This window comes from Theropithecus gelada, chromosome 2 (genome assembly GCF_003255815.1).
Source record: "Theropithecus gelada isolate Dixy chromosome 2, Tgel_1.0, whole genome shotgun sequence".
NCBI classification, from domain to species: Eukaryota; Metazoa; Chordata; class Mammalia; order Primates; family Cercopithecidae; genus Theropithecus; species Theropithecus gelada.
This window is the reverse complement of record NC_037669.1, coordinates 123,700,511-123,722,365: the sequence shown is the minus strand read 5'-3', so window position 1 is coordinate 123,722,365 and position 21,855 is coordinate 123,700,511. Positions and strand designations below refer to the sequence as shown.

General features: G+C 34.4%; 1 protein-coding gene across 1 annotated transcript in view; it reads right to left on the bottom strand.

Moving 5' to 3' along the window:
• Positions 1-21,855, bottom strand: part of ZBBX (zinc finger B-box domain containing) — a 141,808-nt gene that overhangs the window by 69,137 nt on the left and 50,816 nt on the right. The window contains exons 10-16 of the mRNA XM_025376570.1: positions 20,977-21,135; positions 15,362-15,533; positions 11,797-11,917; positions 4,657-4,766; positions 4,174-4,274; positions 2,922-3,001; positions 1,151-1,293 (exon numbers count right to left, since the gene is read on the bottom strand). Of these exons, the coding sequence (XP_025232355.1) occupies positions 1,151-1,293; positions 2,922-3,001; positions 4,174-4,274; positions 4,657-4,766; positions 11,797-11,917; positions 15,362-15,533; positions 20,977-21,135 (886 nt within the window). The remainder of the gene's footprint in view (positions 1-1,150; positions 1,294-2,921; positions 3,002-4,173; positions 4,275-4,656; positions 4,767-11,796; positions 11,918-15,361; positions 15,534-20,976; positions 21,136-21,855) is intronic.

Here is a 21,855-nt window from a genome sequence, read left to right as displayed (position 1 = left end):
CTCTTTAAATGATCTCACAATCTGGAAATTGAAACCACACATATGCACACATCATTCTAATCTATAGGTACCTAGGGAACTACTAGTAACAGTATCATAGATATATAAGCACGATTATTTGTTTTGTTTTATTTTGTTTCAGATGGAGTTTTGCTCTTCTCGCCTAGGCTGGAGTGCAGTGACATGATCTTGGCTCACTGCAATCTCTGCCTCCTGGGCTCAAGTGATTCTCAAGCCTTTTGAGTAGCTGAGATTACAGGCGCCTGCCACCATGCCCAGCTAATTTTTTTTTTTTTTTTTTTTTTTTAAGTAGAGATGGGGTTTTGCCATGTTGGCCAGGCTGGTCTCGAACTCCTGACTTCAGGTGATCCACCTGCCTCAGCCTCCCAAAATGTTGGGATTACAGGCGTGAGTCACCGCACCCAGCTAGTGATTTCTTTTATTTTCATTTATCTCTTGTGAAACTTTGTATCAGATCTGAATATTTTAGGGAAAAAAAATATATATATATATACACACATATTTTTTTTTTGAGAAGGAGTCTCCCTCTGTTGCCCAGGCTGGAGTGCAGTGGCGCAATCTCGGCTCACTGCAAGCTCTGCCTCCCTGGGTTCACGCCACTCTCCTGCCTCAGCCTCCCGAGTAGCCAGGACTACAGGCGTCCGCCACCACACCTAGCTAATTTTTTGTATTTTTAGTAGAGATGGGGTTTCACTGTGTTAGCCAGGATGGTCTCGATCTCCTGACCTCGTGATCCACCTGCCTCGGCATCCCAAAGTGCTGGGATTACAGGCATAAGCCACCGCGCCCAGCCCATTTCAGGAAAATATTTAGTGCAAGTGAGGGCAAGAGGGTGCCAGTCAGACTTTTGTCACTAAAAGGCCTTCTATGTAATCTTTTAAATGCTAGCTGAGTCTATAATAACTTTTAGAGTACCCTATAGTGGCTGATTTTTCTTACACATACGAACACTGTTGTCCATTGACTAAATTGCATATTTACTAGAAAATTATATTTTCAACCAATTTTCATTTTAGTACTGAGCTTTTTTTGGTTTCAAAATGAGCAGCATACCAAAGCTTTTATAGACTGCAATAGTAAATTACCAACACGCACTGTTAATAATATTTAGCAACAAGAAAAATGTTACCTTTTGAATTATCTTTGTAATAAGTAGAGCTGTTTCTCAGACAAAGATTTAAGAAGTCTCTCTTTCCCTTATGGAAAACATGATGTTGATGGATGTCATTTTCATATAGAAAGCTATTCTTCTGATAATCATGAAAAGCACAACTTTCACATGTAGGGACAAACAAAATAATAGAATTGAAAAAATGTTTCAAAAAGAAAATTTTTAAAGTCCCAGGTCATTAAAACAAATATAGTAAAACCTTAATAGAACAGGGTTATTTACATTAATTTAATATTTATTTTAACCTTACTGTGAATGCATTCTCAACTGTAAGTAACTAATAACATTATGGATTTAAGAGGGATAGGCAACTGGACCAAATCTGATTTAACTGCAAAATTTCAGTTGAAAGTTTGTTTTCCAAAATATCTCGAAATAAGTTTGATTTCTTACATTTTCTTCTAAAACGGGAGTGTTATCTTTCAAGCTCATTAAAATCTGATGAAATCAAGGCTTTACTACTAGATAAACATATTATTTGTTCATCAATGAGATATGAGTTTAAAAGCAGCATGTGATATTTAGGTTTCAAATTTGAATAATGATTACTATCTATATGCATAGTTACAATTTAAATAACATTCCTTATGAACTGAATAATATATTTAATAATACCTAATATTTATATAAGCTCTACAGAACAGCATCATAAAACTTATGGATTATACTCAACCAAAAAGGCCCTCTTGTGTCACTCATGATCCCCAGGAGAGAGATAAAATTAATGTAGTTCTATGGGCACCTCCAAACCAAAGCTATAAAACTACTGCCAAACCATGATGAGTAACTTTCTCTGCCTTCTCTAACACCTTACACAGGAGTCAAAGCAAAACATGTGATAAGATATATGAAAGAATCAAATTAGAGAACAGAAATGCCATTCATTTCCTTGGAGATTGAGTGGTGGATATAAACCTCTTATCTGCTGAACAGAAAGTTTTCTCCTGCAAAAACTCTACTTCCAAAAGCACATTTGCTGCTGGATCGCTGGTTCTGTGTGTCTAAACACTGGCTTTTTCCATTCAGGGGAATCACTCAGGCCCATAGCTATTGCAAAATACTGACAGGGGCCTAAGCTGGTCTGAATAAAGAATCAGTAGAGGGGTTACCTGACAGGAATTTCATTCCACCGTTTACAAATCCTACAGTTTCAACAACAAAAAAGGACTGTTTTAATATCACTAACAGATACAGTTAGATACTATTTTTCATTTGGAAATGAGAAAATTCTCCAACACAATTACAAAGTGAACCATTACACTTCATTTACTGAATTATACATTAAAATCTACCTACGAAGTAATTTATAGTACAGGAGCTCTTTTAGTCTCTCAGTCTAATCATTTATAAAACATTTTATTTAGCGTTCATAGAAAACTGAAGAAAAACCAGAGTATCTTTGGAGAAAAGAACAAAGCTCATATGAAATATATCAAAGTTAATCAACCATTTCAGAGGATAACAACCCTTAAGTTCAGAAGAATTTATTTAATAATCCAAATACTAAGAGTACAAACCTATCACTTAGACAGTTTTCTAATTGCTGAATGTTATTAAATATTAGCAATATTGTATACAAATTTAAGCATGGGTTAAGTAAAATATACTCTAACATTAATGTCACATGGTTTTTGACACCACAAATTTCACATTTAAAAAGAAAGTTGATTTTGTGTGTGTGTCAGGAAGGGGCTCAATATGCACACAAAGTTAATTAGAAAGACTTTACCTTGGTTGACTGTCTGCATCAGCTAATTCAACTTTGTAAGGCACAATATTTTCTGGTTCTTCAAATTCTTCTTCATAAGTCTTATTAAATTAATGTTATATAATATTAGTAAGTTCACAAAAATTTATTACACATTAACCAACTTACTTATGGGTGATATTGAGAATACGTTTTTCCAACAAATGATGTTATGAGAGCTCTAATTATATAACACATAAGTTCTAGGAGAACTAAACAAATTCAACTAACATTTGGTTGATATGTCAATTACTTTATCACTATTGTAATACCCCAACCCAACAATAATAACTTCTATTTAAATATGTAACTATTATCTGCCAAGTGGGTTAGTGACTAGGAGGTTTTCAGTTCTCTGACTGGCTCATCATAAACTTACTCTGTGTATCAACAATGTAATGAATGGCATGCCCACATGTATGTAGTGTGTGTGTTTTTGTCCAGTCTCTCAAATTTATCCAGAGGAGAAATAAAAATGTTGCTAGCCAAAAAACACAAAGAACAAAAATAGCAGAAGCTTTCAACCTAAGAAAGGAAGAAAGCAGTATTTAAAAGAGGTAAGTTCTCTGTTCTAGTCATTTTCTGTAACAACCACAGTAAGAGAAATATCTAGGACAAGTGGCACATTCAACTACTATATTACTAGAAAGTCAGAAATGCACTGAGTGTATCATACCCTAAACCTTCAGTCCAGAGCTCTAACTCTGACTGGGTCCTAGCTCTAGTTGATTCTATTGGTGTCTTCTATATATATGGTCAAGTCATGTTCAAGTTATTTTACTGAACTTCTTAAGTCTTAAACACTATTTCTACCTTTAAACAGAAAATAATATTAAATGACATTCAAGAAACTAAATTTACACTTAAATTTTAATAGGTACCATGTAATGAGACTGATATTTGTTTAAAAAACCTGATAACATATAGAACTAAACTAACAAAATATCACACTACATTTATATAAGTTAAAATAGTGTAATGTCTTCTTAACTTCCATACTACATTCATTCAAAAAAAGTGACAACACCAGTTTAGCTCACAAATTTACTCTTTACATTCAGAATAATATTGTTTTATTCTCATAAGCACATTTGAACTCAAACACCTGTAAATTTCCTATTAAGCTATATTAGTTATTTGAGAAATCTTATTGAAAATAATATGCAGATGTAACTATACATTATGAATTCCCTGCTAAAAAGCATGAATGGTCATTATGCACTTATGCACTTACATCATCCAGTTCGACTATTTTTAGAGATGGTTCAGGTCTCTCTATGTTTAATGTTTCTACTGGCAATAAAAGAGCTGTGTGTTGTACTTTGGTCTCCTCACCTAGGAAATAAGATTCACAAATAATATCATCAAAGAATATATCTTACTTTACAATTTCTTCAAATAAGATAGCCACCAAAAAAGAAGAGTGTTCTCATGTATATCTACACAAAAATACAGATACTGCCAATTTTCCCAGTTCAAGTGAAATACACATTTATTAGCATTCCATTTTTAAATGAAACCATCTAAATCAAGGCAAAGTATATCCAGGGAAAGGGAAAGAAGTGAGTCTACATGATTTTAATCTAAAGATAAAAGATTACATGGTACAACTGAGAATAATATATTAAAGAAAACCAAAAGCAGATTCTGATTAATGCTTATTGTATATAATTTGAAATAATACATTTTAAAAATATCTAATCAAGTATGAACTAACCATCACTATCTTCATCATTTTCATTTTGAGAACACTGTACATCACCAGTGGTTTCACATGGATGTGGGAATGTGTCTGGTAGCAGATTAAAAAGTTGTTCTTGTGGAGTTCTACAAAATAAGAAAGAAGCAATTAAGAGACTGAAATATATTACCTGAAACTTTCCCAGACGAGCTCTTGATTTATTTATCAAATGCGTGAGTATACAAAATTAATGATGAAACCATAACTGTACCTTTAATTCAAAGATAAGTACAGTTGTATAACACAATCTTAATGTACTAGAAAAACCTGTGTAAATCAACTTGACATCACAGAAGATTTTTAAATTGCATATCCTACTGAGTTTTGTTTAAGCTAAAAATCAAAGTTATGCTACAAGTCAGTGTTCTCTCAAAAGCCACATGGAGTCCATTAAAAACACCATGCTACTTAAAAACCTAATTTATAAATATGAGTTTTAGTTCACAGTCTTGGCATTGTGTTGATGAGTTCTAAGGGAACCTGAAGGCATTTGTCTAAACTTCCATCATAACAGCAGGGTGATAACATAGGCTCTTACAATAAAAATGTAAGGTGTTCAGGCTGTGTTATCTATTACTTAATTAACAGTGAAGACTGATGCAGCCCATTTAATATGGAAGGCAATGAAGCCCAGGAATTCACAGAGGTCAAGAGTGTATATTTGGTTTCATAGTATATAACCACATTACTGGAGAGAAGGGTCACTTTTTAGCCAAGAATATGAGTAGTTGCACAGCCCTTCCATACCATGCAAACTCATGAAGTCCTCATGTAAAAAGCAGAGCCTTCTTAATGATATTTGTAGTTAATATGGGATACAAAATGTTAAATATACCAGGCTCCATTCTAACAAATTTTGGTACATTAAATTTTATTAGATATTAAATAGGCACTAGTATAATCTTAATTTTATGGAGGATGAAACAGAGACACAAAGTGGTGTACCAACTTGTTGAGTCATTAAGGTAGTGAATGCAGAAGAGGAATTTGAACTCAAGTAATCTGCTTCCCAAAGACCATGTTCTTAACCATGTACTTCCTTTATAATGCCTCTTCTGCAACTTTAAAGGCATTAAAATTTTGATAATCTTCTGGTAGTCTGTGGTTATCTGTGTTTTCCCAATATATGTAATGTATATATAAGATGACTTTTGGGAGCAAGCCCCCCAAACTGGCCATAAACGAAATCTCTGCAGCACTATGACATGTTCTTAATGGCCCTAACGCCCAAGTTGGAAGGTTGTGGGTTTATGGGAATGAAGGCAAGGAACAACTGCCCTGCCCAGGGCGGAAAATCACTTAAAGGCATTCTTAAGCCACAAACAAAAGCATAAGCGATCTGTGTCTTAAGGGTGTGTTCCTGCTGCAACTAATTCGGCCCACTCCTTCATTTCCCATAAGGGATACTTTTAGTTAATTTAATATCTAGAGAAACAATGCTAATGACTGGTCTGCTGTTATAAATATGTGGGTAAATCTCTGTTCGGGGCTCTCAGCTCTGAAGGCTGTGAGACCCCTGATTCCCCACTTCACACCTCTATATTTCTGTGTGTGTGTGTCTTTAATTCCTCTAGCGCTGCTGGGTTAGGGTCTCCTCAACTGAGCTGGTCTTGGCAGATGACTATACAATATTTATATATTATTTAACTTTGTGTCTTAACAAATTTGATGAGTATGGCATCCTATATCCATAATTTAATTTGGTGACAGATGAAAATATTGAGTTATGTCAAAGACAAACTAGCATCCATCTACAAGAAACCTCTTTCCAATTTGACATGGATCTACCAAACTAAAATTCATCATACATATACATAAATATACTGTTATTTAGATATTCTTTCTTTATGAAGTTTTTTGCTTCATAAAATCCCTGAACCAAAGACTTATAGAAACTAGATAATGAATTATTGGAGTTTACAGGGTCATATAAATTGTTTGTTCTAAACTCAATATTTTGCAAATGAGAAAACTTGGGCCACAAGAATTGAAGTGATATTTTCCCATAAATAAACAACTAGTTAGCCAGAGAACTAATTCTGGATTCTGGATATTCAAACCCTGGCACCAGTGCTTTTTTTTTTTTTTTTAAAAGATGATGTCACATATAAAAGATAAAATACATTTCAGATAGCATTTACTTCACCATAGTTTCCTCTTTTAGAATTTAGCAAATATTTTTTGAGCATTGACCCTTTCAGTTGGTTAAATGTGTGATGAGTGGTTCTAAATCTATTATATGAATCAGTGTTAGGCTGTTTCCATCCAAATGGCCAAGGAATACTTTTTTTTTATGCTAGGTCTCACACCTATTCTTAGAGACACTAATTTTTAGTTCATTCTGGTGTCCAGGAATCAGTAGTGTAAAAGCTTCTCCCAGCTGCTACTGATGATTAGCTAGACTTGAGAAGTACACACAATGAAAAGAGTAAAGGAACTGGAATCAGAATATCAGCTAGTTGCTAACATCTGTCTTTAAAATATTCTTAATCCAAAACTTCTGCACTCCTTCTTTAAGCTTTCCCATATCTAAAAGATCCACTCTAGGTGTTGCTACTAAGATCTATCAACACTTTTACATTGTTACAAATGGTAGGATTTTCTTCTTTTTAAGACCCAATAATATTCCATTATACATATATAATATTTTTAATCTATCCATCCATTGATGAATATTTAGGTTGTTGCCATATCTTAGAGAACATTATGCTATGTAAAATAGGCCAGACACAGAAAGACAAATATTGCATGATCTCACTGATATAAAAGTCAAACTCAAAAGTAGAGAGTAGAATGGTGGTTGCCAGGGGCTGGAGGTTGGGAGAAATGGAAACATGTTGGGTAAAAGTTATAAAGTTCCAGTTACACAGGATGAATGAATTCTGGATATCTAATGTACAGCATAATAACTATAGCTAATAGTAGGTCTTAAGTGTCACACACAAAAATCTGAAATTATGAATATATTAGCTTAATTAAGGTATTATTGTGCAATGTATGCATGTATCAAAATATTGCATTGTACACCTTAAATATATATGATTTTTATTTGTTATTTATACCTCAATAAAGCTAGGGGATAAAAGGTCTATCAATACTTCTGTATTGATTGCAGGTAAAATTTTTAAAAACTTTTGCTGTCCAAATCAGTAAAATATTAAAAAAGCAATAGAACATATATTTATAAGCCTACTATATAAAATACAGCAATAGGCAAAAGTAAAGTCAAAATCATGATCATGGTTATTTACATGAGAAACTTTTCTGAAGCAAAACATCAGAAATGCATCAGAAACCTGTGAATTGCAAATAGATTGCCCTACATTGACATTTATAATCAAGACATAAAGTATTAGCTCAAAAAAAAAGATTACCATTAAAAATAACCATGTAAATAAGACCCTAGTGAACATGAAAATATTCACTAAGTATTCTTTTCTGCTAAGGAAACTGGCCAAGACGCAGCATTGAGCACAGCTCAGGACCTTGATGTGACTGTGATGAAACTTTCTTGTATGTGTTCAAGCTCAAATGACAGTTGTCACTTAATAACAAAATTGTGCTTCTTTTATTATATAAGAAACCCAAAATGACCCAACATTGAAAGGTAGCCACCAGAAATGACAAGTGACTCTGGAATTACATTTATATGCTAATTGCTGAATTAGAAAAAGGCAATTAACAGATACACACTACTGTTACACATATCCTTATTGACTTTTAAAATTTGAATAACTTTGTGGTGTAAAGTTCTGTGGATTTTTACCAATGCATAAAGTCATATGTCTACCACAGTACCCCTGCAAAGAAAAATAGCCTGAAGAGCTATGATGGGCATCATACTTTAAAAAATACATACAGCCTGGACATTAGTTATAAATGAATTAGCTTAAACCTCTGCCATGTAAGCTACTACAATGAGATACAACTACACACCTTATTAAAATGTCAACCAAAAGAAAAAAAAAAACTGAAAATACCAAGTGTTGACAAGGATTTGGAGCAACTGGAACTCTCATACACTGCTGGAGCAAATGCAAAATGGACAGTCAATTTAGAAAAGAGTTTGGCAGTTTCTTATAAAAATGAACATGCACTTACTATATAGCCCACCTATCACAGTCCCAGGTATTTACCCAGACAATTAATAATCTATATTCAAGAAAAACCTATTACGAAAATATTTTAAAGGACCTAGCGATAATTGCCAAAAACTGGGAACCAGTCAGAAGAAATATTGATTCATACAAGAACATGAATGAATCTTAAATGCATTCTGCTAAGTGAAGGACATAAAAGGACAGACACTGTATGATTTCATTTATATGACCTTCAAAAAAAGGCATATTTGTAAGGGTGGACAACAGATGAAAGCCGTTATGGACTAAGAAAGGGAAGAGGAGAAAGAGGAAGCTCAAGGTAATTTTTGTGGTTGTGAAACTTTTTTGCGAGGGCGGGGGTACTGCGGTAGACACATTACTTTATGCAGTGGTAAAAACCCATAGAACTGTACACCACAAGTTTATTTAAATTTTAAAAATCAGTGAGGATATGGGCAGAACCCAATGAAAGTCATACCAACCTTAAAGGAGGTGAGAAAGAAATGAGCACTGTGGCCAAAGTGATGCTGCAAAACATGGTTTGGCCTAGATACCGTAGGCTACAGATAGAAAGCATGACACAAAAAGACTCTAGTCTAGGTGGAAAATTCATTTATTTCAGTGATATTATTAATAATTTTGAAACTAATTGTCCCTCATTTCTCTCAGTGATGTTAGTGATTCTGAAACTACTGTATGTATAAATACATATATATATATAGGGTTAATTAATAAATATATTATAGATAATGAAAGCCAAGTTTCTCACTGTAGGTGAAAGAAATTTGTCAAATAAGCAAAGGGAGAATGGAAATGAACCATGTGATGCTGGTTTGGATTCGGAATGCCTGAGTGTGAATGCATGTTACTTTAATAGATATCCAGATGGATAGATACAGAAAAAAATTTATATGTGTGTATGTGGATTTGTGTGTGTATATGTGTGTGTGTGTGTACTTCCTTGTTTCTTCCTCTGAGAAGGCCTAGAAGTACCAGAATAGTAATGACCACACCTGGAGTCCAGATCTTTGTTTCTGAACACAATTCCCCAATAAAGGGAATCAGTATTTTTTGGAAAAACAATTCCTTGGCTGGGGAAGAGAAAATACATATTGAGTTCCAGAAAAAAGGAGATGTTCAAAGCAAACTAACTAAAAAAAAAATGACAACAAGTCAAAAGGATGGAAGAGTCAACCCGAGAGAGTCCACAATCGCCAAAGCAGAAATAATTTGAGTTGCAAAATAAATAACAATAATATTAGAAATCAATCCCCAAAATAAAATAAATATTCATGAGTTCACATAAATAAAGAATAAATAAATAAAAGTGGGTGAAGGAACACTTCTTTTAAGAATTCCAACTAATAAATTTAGAAGGAAAAAATGAAATAGAATATCAGCAATAGAGCAGGAGAGTACTAACTGCTGCAGGCAAAATTCACTCACAAATTCTAAAATTAGGAAGTGAAAGTTTAAGGGAAAATAGCGTTGATGTATCATCTCAATATATCTCCTGTAAAATATTTATCAATTATAAAGGGAAAGTAGTGATTTTACAGTGGAGAAACTTAGCACCACCTTAACTATGTGATCAAGGTTAACATCATCTGTAATAAGATTTATTGACATCATGATCCCAGAATGTCATGCACTGAGAAGGACACATATTCTCCGTGGTATTTTTCCTCACAGTGTATAACCTCAATCTAATTATGAAAAAACATCAGACAGGCCCAAATTTAGTACATTCTACGAAACACCTGGCAAGTACTCTTCAAAAGTGTTAAGGTCATGAAAGGCAGGGAAAGACTGAAGAACTGTAATGGATAAGGCGATATGACCAAAAAAAAAAAAAAAAAGTGTAATCCTGGACTCCATCCTGGAATGGGGTAAGGATAATAGTGAAAACACTGATGATAAAATTAAAGTAAAATGTACAGTTGTCAATAATATTGTCCCTATGTCAATTTCCTGGTTTTGATATGCACTATGTTTATGTAAGATGTTACCATTAGAGAATGCTGAGTGAATGTTACTTAGGAATTCTTTGTGTTATTTTGAAACCCATCTGTATATCTTCTTTTCAAAATAATCCAAAAGAAAAAAATCTAGCACACTGAAAACAGTTGAAGGTGAGTGGTGGTGCAGGTATTAACCTATCTAGCAGACGCTTTACGGAAAACATGAGGGTTGATTTAAAAAATCTGAAGAGATACCATGGAGAAGAGAAATTAGATTTTACTTGTGTGGGCTTAATAGGTAGAATTAGAGCCAAGTTTAGAAATGAGCTGGAAACAGATTACAGTTCAATGAATATCTCTTTCACAGATGGAATGGGCCACCTCAGGAGATGGTTTTGCATAACTGAAGGTGAAGGAAGGGTGTGATGACCACTTATCAAGCAAATTCTAGAGAGCTCCTCCACCACCTTGCACCTCAAAAAAAGACCACCCTCATGCAACCATTATCACCTGGGAACTATTAGAAATTCAGAAATACAGAATCTCAGGCCTCACTTCAGATCTACGAAAAAATAACCTGTATTTTGCCAAAATTTCTAGATGATTGTATCTGGTGATATCTCTTTGAATAAAGTATATTTAATTATTATTAATACAATTAGAAAAAGGTTTAATTAATTTAAAACAAGATTCTGAAAATTATAGTCTCAAATGTTAATGCTAATGGAAAAAACTGGTGTCTTCTCTAAGTAATCTTTCATTTATCACATTATTTTTGTTATTATTCTTAAATTATTTTCTGCATTTGTGCCTTTTCCTCATATACATATTTCCATTTATCAAGGAAAAATCTAAATTAATGATGCATCATATACATAAATAGAATTAAAATTCTTATTGGAACGGCAACTTCACAGGGATTTTAATCTTGCTTTAAATTTATGTAGGCAAAGATGAAATATACATATAAAATTGCTATAGGAAAGCATGTCATATAAGAAAGAAACATAAATAACTTTCATATTTCCTAATAGTATTACAATTCCAGAAAATACCTCCTGTGTTTTTTAAGCCATAATTTTTCCATATAGGATAGAATATCTTCTTTAATTTCAATATTAAGTGGTTCTCTCCAAATTTTCAGATTAGTCTGCACTTCACATTCTTCCAGTGAGTCTGTAAAAATAAACACTATGTGCATAATTAATACAAGCAAGTTTACAAATTACCATATCTTCTCTCAAGATGTAGAACTCATCATCTGTGAGGCATATATGCTTTAATATTTACCTATACAATCAATAGATTAAGGTTTAAATAATGTATAAGTATTAAATATCGGTAGTTTATTAAGTGACTGGATACGTAGTTTTCTTCAACAATCTCTTAAAATGAAGGGATCTTATGATTCAGAAGGTTTGTTAAAGCAACTCATTCTTTTAAATAAAAATTATAAATACAAACATTCATTGTACATTATATAAACACATACATAAAGATATAACACAGATATATAAAGTATTATAGCCACTGAAAATAATATTTACACATTATGAGAAATGGGAAATAAATAACTCATAATGACATCTGGAGGAGACAATTTTCTTCACAAATTTATATCTACGTGGTAATTTACTTCCAGATGTTTAAGATATTTCTGAAGCACTACTAAATTAAAATTACTATTCAGAGATATTTAAAACTGATGAAGATATCTGGGAAATAAAGAAGTGTAAATCCAGGATCACTAGTCTCTCCACCCTCCCACATATCACTCCTGTCTCCAAACTGAACATCACGAGGGGAAAAAAATGTAGGAGAATCAAGGGAAATAGAGATGGGAAAAAATATTTTTTTATAAACTAAGACTACAGGATGTCCCGGCCTCGTACTGTAGACTTTAATGATTAACTTCCAGAAACAGCCACAGGCCAGCAACGGAAACAAATTAAAACAAAAATAAAGTAAGAAATCCCACTTCTATTCTTCCCAAAGAGTAGAGCAGTGTTGAAGAAAGCAATTGGAAAAAGTTTGGAAAAACACGGATTAGAATCCCTTGAACTGAAAGAGCACTTAAGGACATGAGCAAGTCATGAGAGAAAAGAAATGCCTCCACTATTAGTTCCCCTTTTCATTTTGAAACAAGACTTCTTGAGAGCAGAGCTAAAAGGGAAAATAAGAAAAAAATAATTCTTTGTTTTTTCTGTCTAGATGTTAGAGAAGAGCTACTGTGTTTGAGATATAAACTCTAAACATAGAAGGGTGATGGAGGAGGAAGAAGATAAAGCAGCTGGCCCGTGATTCACTTTTCTCCCTTACCAATGGCACATTCCCGAGAAATAAAGATGGGAGGTGACCTGGATTACTTTGCTTGTGAATAAGTTGATAACTAGACCTACAGGCAAGTGAATTAATAATATTTGCTGGGAGGAGACTCTTTAGCTATAAGGTGTATTTAAAATATTAGCTCAAAAGGTAGTGACAAAAAATAGTCAATAGTGTCTATTTCACAAATAATGGTAAAAAGCCAGCTATAATGATAATAATTTATTGTCAACCAAACTGGCTAAAGTTAAAGAACTAGAAAATATGGGAAAATAGTCATGTCACACCCTACCAGTGAGAGTACAACCAACACAGTAATCTTTTTGGAGGACAGTTTGACAATATTCATTAAAATTTTATAAAACAAGTCACTGAGACAACATTTCTATATTTAGAAATTTATTTTAAGGTAACGCTGTAAGTGCACAAATAGCTAAGATGCCTATCATAGTATCTTTTATAATACTGGGAATTAGAAATAAAATATCCATCAATAAATGTCTGATTAAATCATGCCATATAGAATACTCTACAAGAGTTACAAATGATTGTGTATATCTCTATTAGATAGCCAGTTGCCCATTACAGAATCTCAGTGAAAATGCAAGTTAACTAATAGTATTTAGTGTTAACTCAGTTTTTGTGGGAGCATGTGTGTGTACACAACTATGTTTATTGAAAAACACGTACCAAAATGTTAACATGGATTTTCTCTATATGATGAGACTGAGCTGTTCTCATTTTCTTCTTGGTAACTTTCTGTTATAACCAAGTCTTTTAAAATAAGCATTCATTATTTTATCATATGGTTATTTCCATTATGGAGAACAAATTTTAAAAGAGTTGCACTTCTGATCTGGTGACTTTTCAACTCGGTACAGTATTATTTTAAATACTATGGCTTTCAAAGTAGACAAAGAGGTATTCCCATAGAATAATTAGTACTTTTCAGGGTTGACAAGTAAAAAAATGCGTGAAGTAGTAAGTATAAAGCACATAAAATAACACAGTCAATGAAAAATGAGGTGTATACTGAGATACAAACTACAAAGAAGAGAGCATACAAATAATGTCTTGAAAATATCAGTGAAATTGATGTGTAATAAAGAAATGTAGAAAAATACTTGAATAAAATTTATTTAAAAGTTCAATTATAATTAGAAGATGATGTGTGATACTTTGAGATTAGAAATTACACGGTGTAATAAAAGAGTAATAATCAGCAGAGTTTCTCCGCTGGAAAAGAATGAAATAAAAATAGAAAAATTGGCAAGTAAGATACATGATTGAAATTTATTATCTAACATTTTTTATTAAATAAAAAGCAAATGGAAGACACTACAAGATTCTGAGTAATAAAAATAATAAATTGAATACTTTAAAAACTTGTGGTTTTCCTCAAGACATACTGGGAAACTTAAAGATACTGTTCAGTCATCCAGATCGTCAATGTCTAGAATGTAGGAGTGAAACTGTTTAAAAAAAATGAAAGAACAAAAAGCAGTTCAAAAAGAAACAAAAACAATGAGAACACAAATCAATTCTCCCCCTGAAGTTCATAGTGGTTCTTGAAATTGCATTTTTAAGTCAAATATTCTAAAAAAAAAATTCTTCTTTATCTCACAGACTCTCCCGTTTTATGTGTTACAATTACTGCTCAAAAAAAGCGATAGTTGTCCTGGCAAAAATTTCTACTAGAAGAACTGAAAGAATCCAATTATCCATTCATTTGACAGTCTGAATTTACATAGAAAACAAATGCAAATCCCCCTAGTGCCCAGTTCAGGGCCGATGAATATTAAACCACTCACCAATGATCACACGGTGATGCTCCTTTGAGGAGTTACAGCAAACTGCTTTCCCAGTGTTTATAGATTTGGAACATCACATTTATATTCACAGAGAATGGAGGTAAATAAACTAAAGTCAGCTTCATTTTAAAACATTCGTGTTATAAAAATATCCATACCAGCTGGGCCCAGTGGCTCATGTCTGTAATCCCAGCACTTTTGGAGGCCTAGGCAGGCGGGTCAGGAGGTCAGGAACTCGAGACCAACCTGCTCAACGTGGCAAAACCCCGTCTCTACTAAAAATGCAAAAATGCCCGGCATGGTGCCACACACCTGTAATCCCAGCTACTCAGAAGGCTGAGGCAGGAGAATTGTTTGAACCTGGAAGGCGGAGGTTGCAGTAAGCCAAGATCACGCCACTGCACTCCAGCCTGGGCAACAAAGTGAGACTCTGGCTCAAAAAAAAAAAAAAAGAAAAGAAAAGAAAAGAAAAGAAAAGCCATACCTTTTTCTGCTGCGTGTAAATTCTGTTTCTTGTCATCATGATTTCTGGTTCTCCATTGACTTAACACTTCCTGAAAGGACTGTGCAGAAGCTTCTTCATTGAATGACCCTTCACACAGTAGACTCTCTCTTGGTTTTGTACATTCTGCTCTTTTTGTCGTTGTAATTTCTACCTAATCAAAAGCATATATAGGCATGCTTTATTAAATTTTCTGCATTCACCCACAAAAATTATTTTAATAAAAAATTTCTGCGTTTTAAAATACAGATAGAACTAATTATTAGTCATTACAAATCAGACTTTTCAAACTTAGAATATTTTTAAGTTGTGCTTATTTATATGCTTTACTCTGTTCTTTAAAACTCTATTGGCAATTATAAATGGTCTCTTCAGAAATTATGAAGATGAGAGCCTACAGAACAGACGACTTATCTTTATGCTGTTCACCAGTGTTCTCTCTGTAAAGGTGCAATTGTCTTGTGTACATTCTCCCTATGTCCCCAATCTCCTACTCCTCACAACCTTCTCAGATTAAAAAAAAAAAAAAAAAAAAACAGGAACCCTAAGTTTCTACCAGGACCTATACTGCCCTACACAACCTTGCACTTCCTTGCCTTTTACTTTACCTCCTTCCATTCTCCTTTCATTCACCCTGCACCAGTTAGTCTCACGCTCTGGCAGTTCTGAGAACCCATCAAGCACATTTCCTCTTCAGGGCCTTGTACTAGCTATACCCAATGCCTGGAATGAACCTTCTCCGTATCTTTACATAGCCATTCCCTCATTTCGTTGACTCAGTGAAATGCTCAAATATCACCTACTTAGAAAGTTCTTCACTACCAATTCTAAAATTAATAGGCCCCCTTTCCACCATTTAATAATTCCTTAACTGTTTTATTTTTCTTCCCATTACTTACTCCCATGTGACCTTGTTCTATGTTTATTTATTGCCTGTCTTTACCCATTAGTATATAATGAAGTTGGGGATTTTGTCTTTTTTCTTAGTGCCAAGAGCAGTGCCTGGCACAAAGTAGGTGTTCATTAAAAGTTAGTGGAATGAATGAAGAAGTTCATTGATGCATGTAATACAATGCATGCTCCTCAGATTAATGATGACTGTGGAGAGATGAATTCAGTACAAAATATAAATCCAGTCCAAGTACACAAGAAAATAATCGTAGTATTTGGAAGCTATACACTGAATCAAAGAGAACAGCCACATTAGGAAACCCAAGCAAAATAAAACCCACACCAGTGGCTGAATTATCAAATGTGGATTACCTAACTGATCAAATTGCTAAATATTCATGTGTATCTTTTAAGACACGAGAGTAAAAATCTCTATATTCAGCCCACAATTGAAAAATAAACAGGCAGTTTGTTAGAGTACAATTCAGGGTATTTTGCTAAAAATGTATATAAAAATTTCAAATTTGAGCAAAAAGTATCTGAGGACCTGTCAGACACTAGACACTATGCTAACTGTTGGCCACAGAAACACAGGTTAATAAGTCCACAACAGAAAACAGTGTAAGAAGCAGGTAAAACTCAGGGGAAATGATGTCTGAATCGGATTTTGAAAGGTAAAACAAGAATTCCATAAGCAAAAAGTGCCAAGGGCAGCATTCCAGAGAAAGGAAATGATATGTATGCTAGGACATGGGAGTCAAACAGCATTGGTGGCATGGAACTATAAGCAGTTTGCATTGATATAGCAGAAAGTAAAGAATGAGAAAATATAAAGGGTAGAAAGGGAAGTGGGGAAAGAATATAAAGGGCTCTGCCTGCTGCACAGAGGAGCTTAAACCCACTGGACATGTAAAATCATTGTAAAGTCCCATATACCAATGTGGCAAAGAGAGGGAAATTAGGAAATAGTGTTTGGCTGCAAGGAAACCAATCAAAATGGTACAGACATTTACCCACATTGACCAACATTCCAACATTACAAATGCATAATTTTTTATGTAGGAGTTTCAGGATTTTATCATACTGATACATCTATGAAAAACCACATTATTCAAAATTATACTTCATATTTTAGCATATACCAGCAAAAGATTGAAACAGCGTAAATGCTGATCAGTGAAAGATAGATTTTTAAAAGTCTTTTCACATCTAGTAAATGGAGTACTTACAGTCGCTACATAGAATGAGAAGGTTCTATATTGTACTTACATGGATATAAAAACTACATTGTTAAGTGAAAAAAAAGCATGTTTGCAGAGCAAACATATTAACATTTGTGTAAAAAATACATACATACAAAACCAGAAGGATTGCCTGACTCCTAGAAGGGAAGAGAATGAAATGTACTTTCCATTTATAATCATTTTATAAAGAAAAAAATTGCAGTATCCGAAAGAGCAATAAGGATAGAATAAATGACCAAACATTCAAGAGTTTTTAGCTGGTAGCCTATATGGGACATGGTAACTATTATGGACTGAATTGCATCTCCCTCCGCAAATTCATATGTTGAAGCCCAAACCCTCAATGTGACTACATTTTGAGATAGGGCCTATAAGGAGGTAATTGAGGTCAAATGTGATCATGAAGTTGAAGCCTTAATCTAATAGGACTGGGTATCCTGTTAAGAAGAGGGAGATGTTGGACGTGGTGGTGTGCACTTGTGGTCCCAGCTACACAGGAGGCTGAGGTGGGAGGAATATTTGAGCATGGGAGGAGGTTGCAGTGAGCTGAATTCACACCGCTGCACTCTAGCCTGGGCAACAGAGCAAGACCCTGTCTCAAATAAATAAATAAATAAATATGAAGAGGCATCATATATCTCTTCTCTCTCTCTCTCTCTCTCTCCTTTCTGTATGCATGTGCATACAGAAGAAAAGCCATATAAGAACACAGCAAGAAGGCAGCCACCTACAAGCCAGGAAGTAAAACCTCACCAGAAATCAATATTGCCAATATTGCCAGCACCTTTATCTGGGACTTCTAGACTACAGAACTGTAGAAAATAAATTTCTCTTGTTTAAACCGCTCAGTTGGAGGTATTTTGTTATGGCAGCCTGAGAAGACTAATACAGTAACCAATTGGATGTGCAGAGGAGGAAGTGAAAACACAACAGAAAATAACTGCCTTCATTGGCTTGGAAAGCTAGGTAGGGCACCTTCAACAATAACACTGATAGGTTTTGGAAGAGGGGATAAATTTAGTTTGAAGATAGACTCTTAGGAGTATTTGTGAGAAGGTACTTATTGGTATCCAGTAAGCAATATGTCGGTGTGTCTATGTATATATGCTACACTAATGAACAAGCACTGAAAACTCAGTGACTTAATATAAAATTATTTCAATATGCAGCAATTTCAGCAGCTCTCCAGGGAAGCTTCCTTCCAAGCAATGAATCAGAGATGTCAGACATTTGCATCTTGGAGTTATGCCACTGGAATATCAGCTTCCACATAGCTGTGGCAGGGTAGAAAAAGCTGGAGGGTTGTACATTAGCTCTTAAACGTTTCAGCTCAAAACTGTCATATATCATGTCCACTCAGAGTCCAATATGACCTTGCCCAATTCTAAAAGACATTTGAAGATGCACATAGAAATTCAATGCTGTATGTTCGTTACCCTCTAAGTACATGATATCCCTGTACGATGATGTGTTTTAATATCCCCACTTTCCAAAACAGAAAACAGAAGATCAAAAGAGGTAAGGAACTTGCCCAATGTTACAATGCTATAAGAAAAACAGCATCATTATTTTAAACCCAGGTTTCAGCTCATAAGATGTAAGCTCTTTCATGAACTGTACCTCTTTCCAAGGATGTGCCATTGGCTTTGATCCATTAAGAAGCCCATAAGAGAGGCATCAGGCGTTGGTACCATTTGGTTCTTCTAGCCATTAAATTAAAAATCAGACTCCTGAGCCCTAACCCAGAGGTAAATATCTAAAAAAAAAATCCAAATTTGGTGACAGACCCAGGAATGCAAGTTTTTAACAATCTCCAATTCTTACGATGTTTATTAAAGTTTGAGAAGCATTGTTCTTCGGCACAGAGGAACACTAAGTCTATGAAAGGGTTATCCCTTCACTGTGTACTCTGTCATCTATAACAGTGACTCCCAACAAGAACACTCACCAGGATCACTGAGGAGTTGTTAAACACACACACACGCGCACACACACACACACACGTCTGAACCCCACCCACAGAGATGCTGAACTTAATCATATGTATTTCTTTAATGTTTCTCCAGTTGATTTTAATATACACTCCTGGATAAAATAATTGAATTAATGGTTTTTAAGTTAAGACAATGAGGCAGACAATGTATACAGCATACATAGTCACCTATGAAGACAAGAAAAACATCTAGTGTAAAGATTAATAAATAACACAGAGGAGGCTACACTATCACTTTCCAGTAAGGCTAGTTACTTAACCTCTCTCTCATCTGTTAAATTGGGGTAATAGCACAAACCTTACATGGTTATTGTGATTATTGCTTAAGGCAAGTAAAGCATTAAGTACAATGCCTAGCATAAGGTGTTCAATGAAAGTTAGCTACTGATTTATTTTTGATAGGATAAATTAGATGAAAAGGCAGGCAGGCATGAAGAAGAAACTTAAAGCCACAGTCTCTGGATAATGGTTAAACGCAGGAAATTTGGAGTCAGAAGGTCTGGGCTGAAATCTAAGTTCCATTATCAATTCTACCTTTGGCAATTTATAAAAACTATTCCTTGCCACTATTCTCTCATTTGAAAAAGTGGAATAATTAAGAAAAAACAAAAGGAGATAATGTGTAAAATATTTACAGCAGTGTCTGGTCTTCAATACGTTAGGTCTATTAGAAAGTGAAATCCACACAAATACGCTGACACTCCTGAAAAATTCAAGCACACTTCCTCTGTTGAAAATAGGTCCTACTAGCATAGAACACATTTTCTTTTACGTCTATGAGCATGGGTTTGGAACACAACAGATTTAACTTCAACCCAGACTTGGTCAACACATAACAAGCAGCATGACTTCAGCTAAGTTACAGTTTTTGAACTGCAGGGAAAAAGTGACTGGCATCTAAAAGAATGAGGATTATAACACAGATCAAAATTTGAAGTTCATTTCTTGCTAAAGAATCAATATGCCTATTATAAATATATAGGCATGAGTTGATAAAAGTTTATCTAGCACATTGTCAGATCAGTAGTCAATCTAAATAACTGCCAGAATTTGGTATAAATCTAGTTTTAAATAACTGTGAAATTGCCTGTCACTTAAAACTCTTGGCAAGGTTTTATATTTTTAGCTTCTCTGAATGAAGTCCTGACTAATATAAAATTGTAGAGTGCATTGTGGTTTTTTAAAAAACGTTTTCCGCAAACTCATCCAATTCCTGACATAGATGAAAATGTCCAGAAAGACATATGGTCAAAATATCATTCATCAAAAAGACTAGTATTCAGTGGAATCAAAACAATCTTCTTGAAAAGATTTTTATAGTCAAGATGTATTTGGTTAATAAAGAACAAATCCATATGAAATAATAATGTGATGAAATTATCAGCAAAATTCTGTAGCTTAAGTACATGAATGGCACTTGCCATAATTACGTATATCAGAAAATGTCTACTATATTTTCCTCAGTTTACCTCAGAGCTGCTCCTCTGGATAAATAAAGATTTGGGTTTATGCTGAATTTTACTGGTTTCCTTTGTAGAATTATTCTCCTCTTTAGGTTCATCTGGATTAACATCCTTTATAAACTGATGGGCAACATCCAATGCACTGAATACTATTTGAGATTTTGCCTATTAAAAAAGTAACAAAATATAATTAAAGAGTCTCATACGTTAAACTAAATAATTTATATACATTAACTCATATTTATGTTATTCTATGACTCCCAGAATTAAATAAATTCAATTTAATCTTTAAAAAGACAAATTGGCATTTGTATCAACCAGTATAACAGTGACAGCTGCCATCTACTGAGGGAACTAGTTTGGGCTCATACAATTCAAACCATCTTAAAAACAATATATCACTAAACCATCAAGGCAATTCTAAAACATAACTATTTTTATCTGTTTTAGGAATTAAGCTCAGGCCGGGCGTGGTAGCTCGCTCCTGTAACCCCAGCACTTTGGGAGGTTGAGGCGGGTGGATCATTTGGAGGTCAGGAGTTCCGGGACAGCCTGAACAACATGGTGAAACCACATCTCTACTAAAAACATAGTAATTAGCCAGGCATGGTGGTGTGTGCTTGTACTCTCTGCTACTCGGGAGGCTGAGACAGGAGAATCGCTTGAACCCGGGAGGCAGAGGTTGCAGTGAGCTGAGATCACGCCACTGCGCTCCAGCCTTGGCAACAGAATGACACTCCATCTCATAAAAAAAAAAAAAAAAAAGGAAAGGAAAGAAGGAAGAGAAGGAAGGAAGGGAGGGAGGGAGGGAGGGAGGGAGGGAGGAAGGAAGGAAGGAAGGGAAGGAAGGAAGGAAGGAAGGAAGGAAGGAAGGAAGGAAGGAAG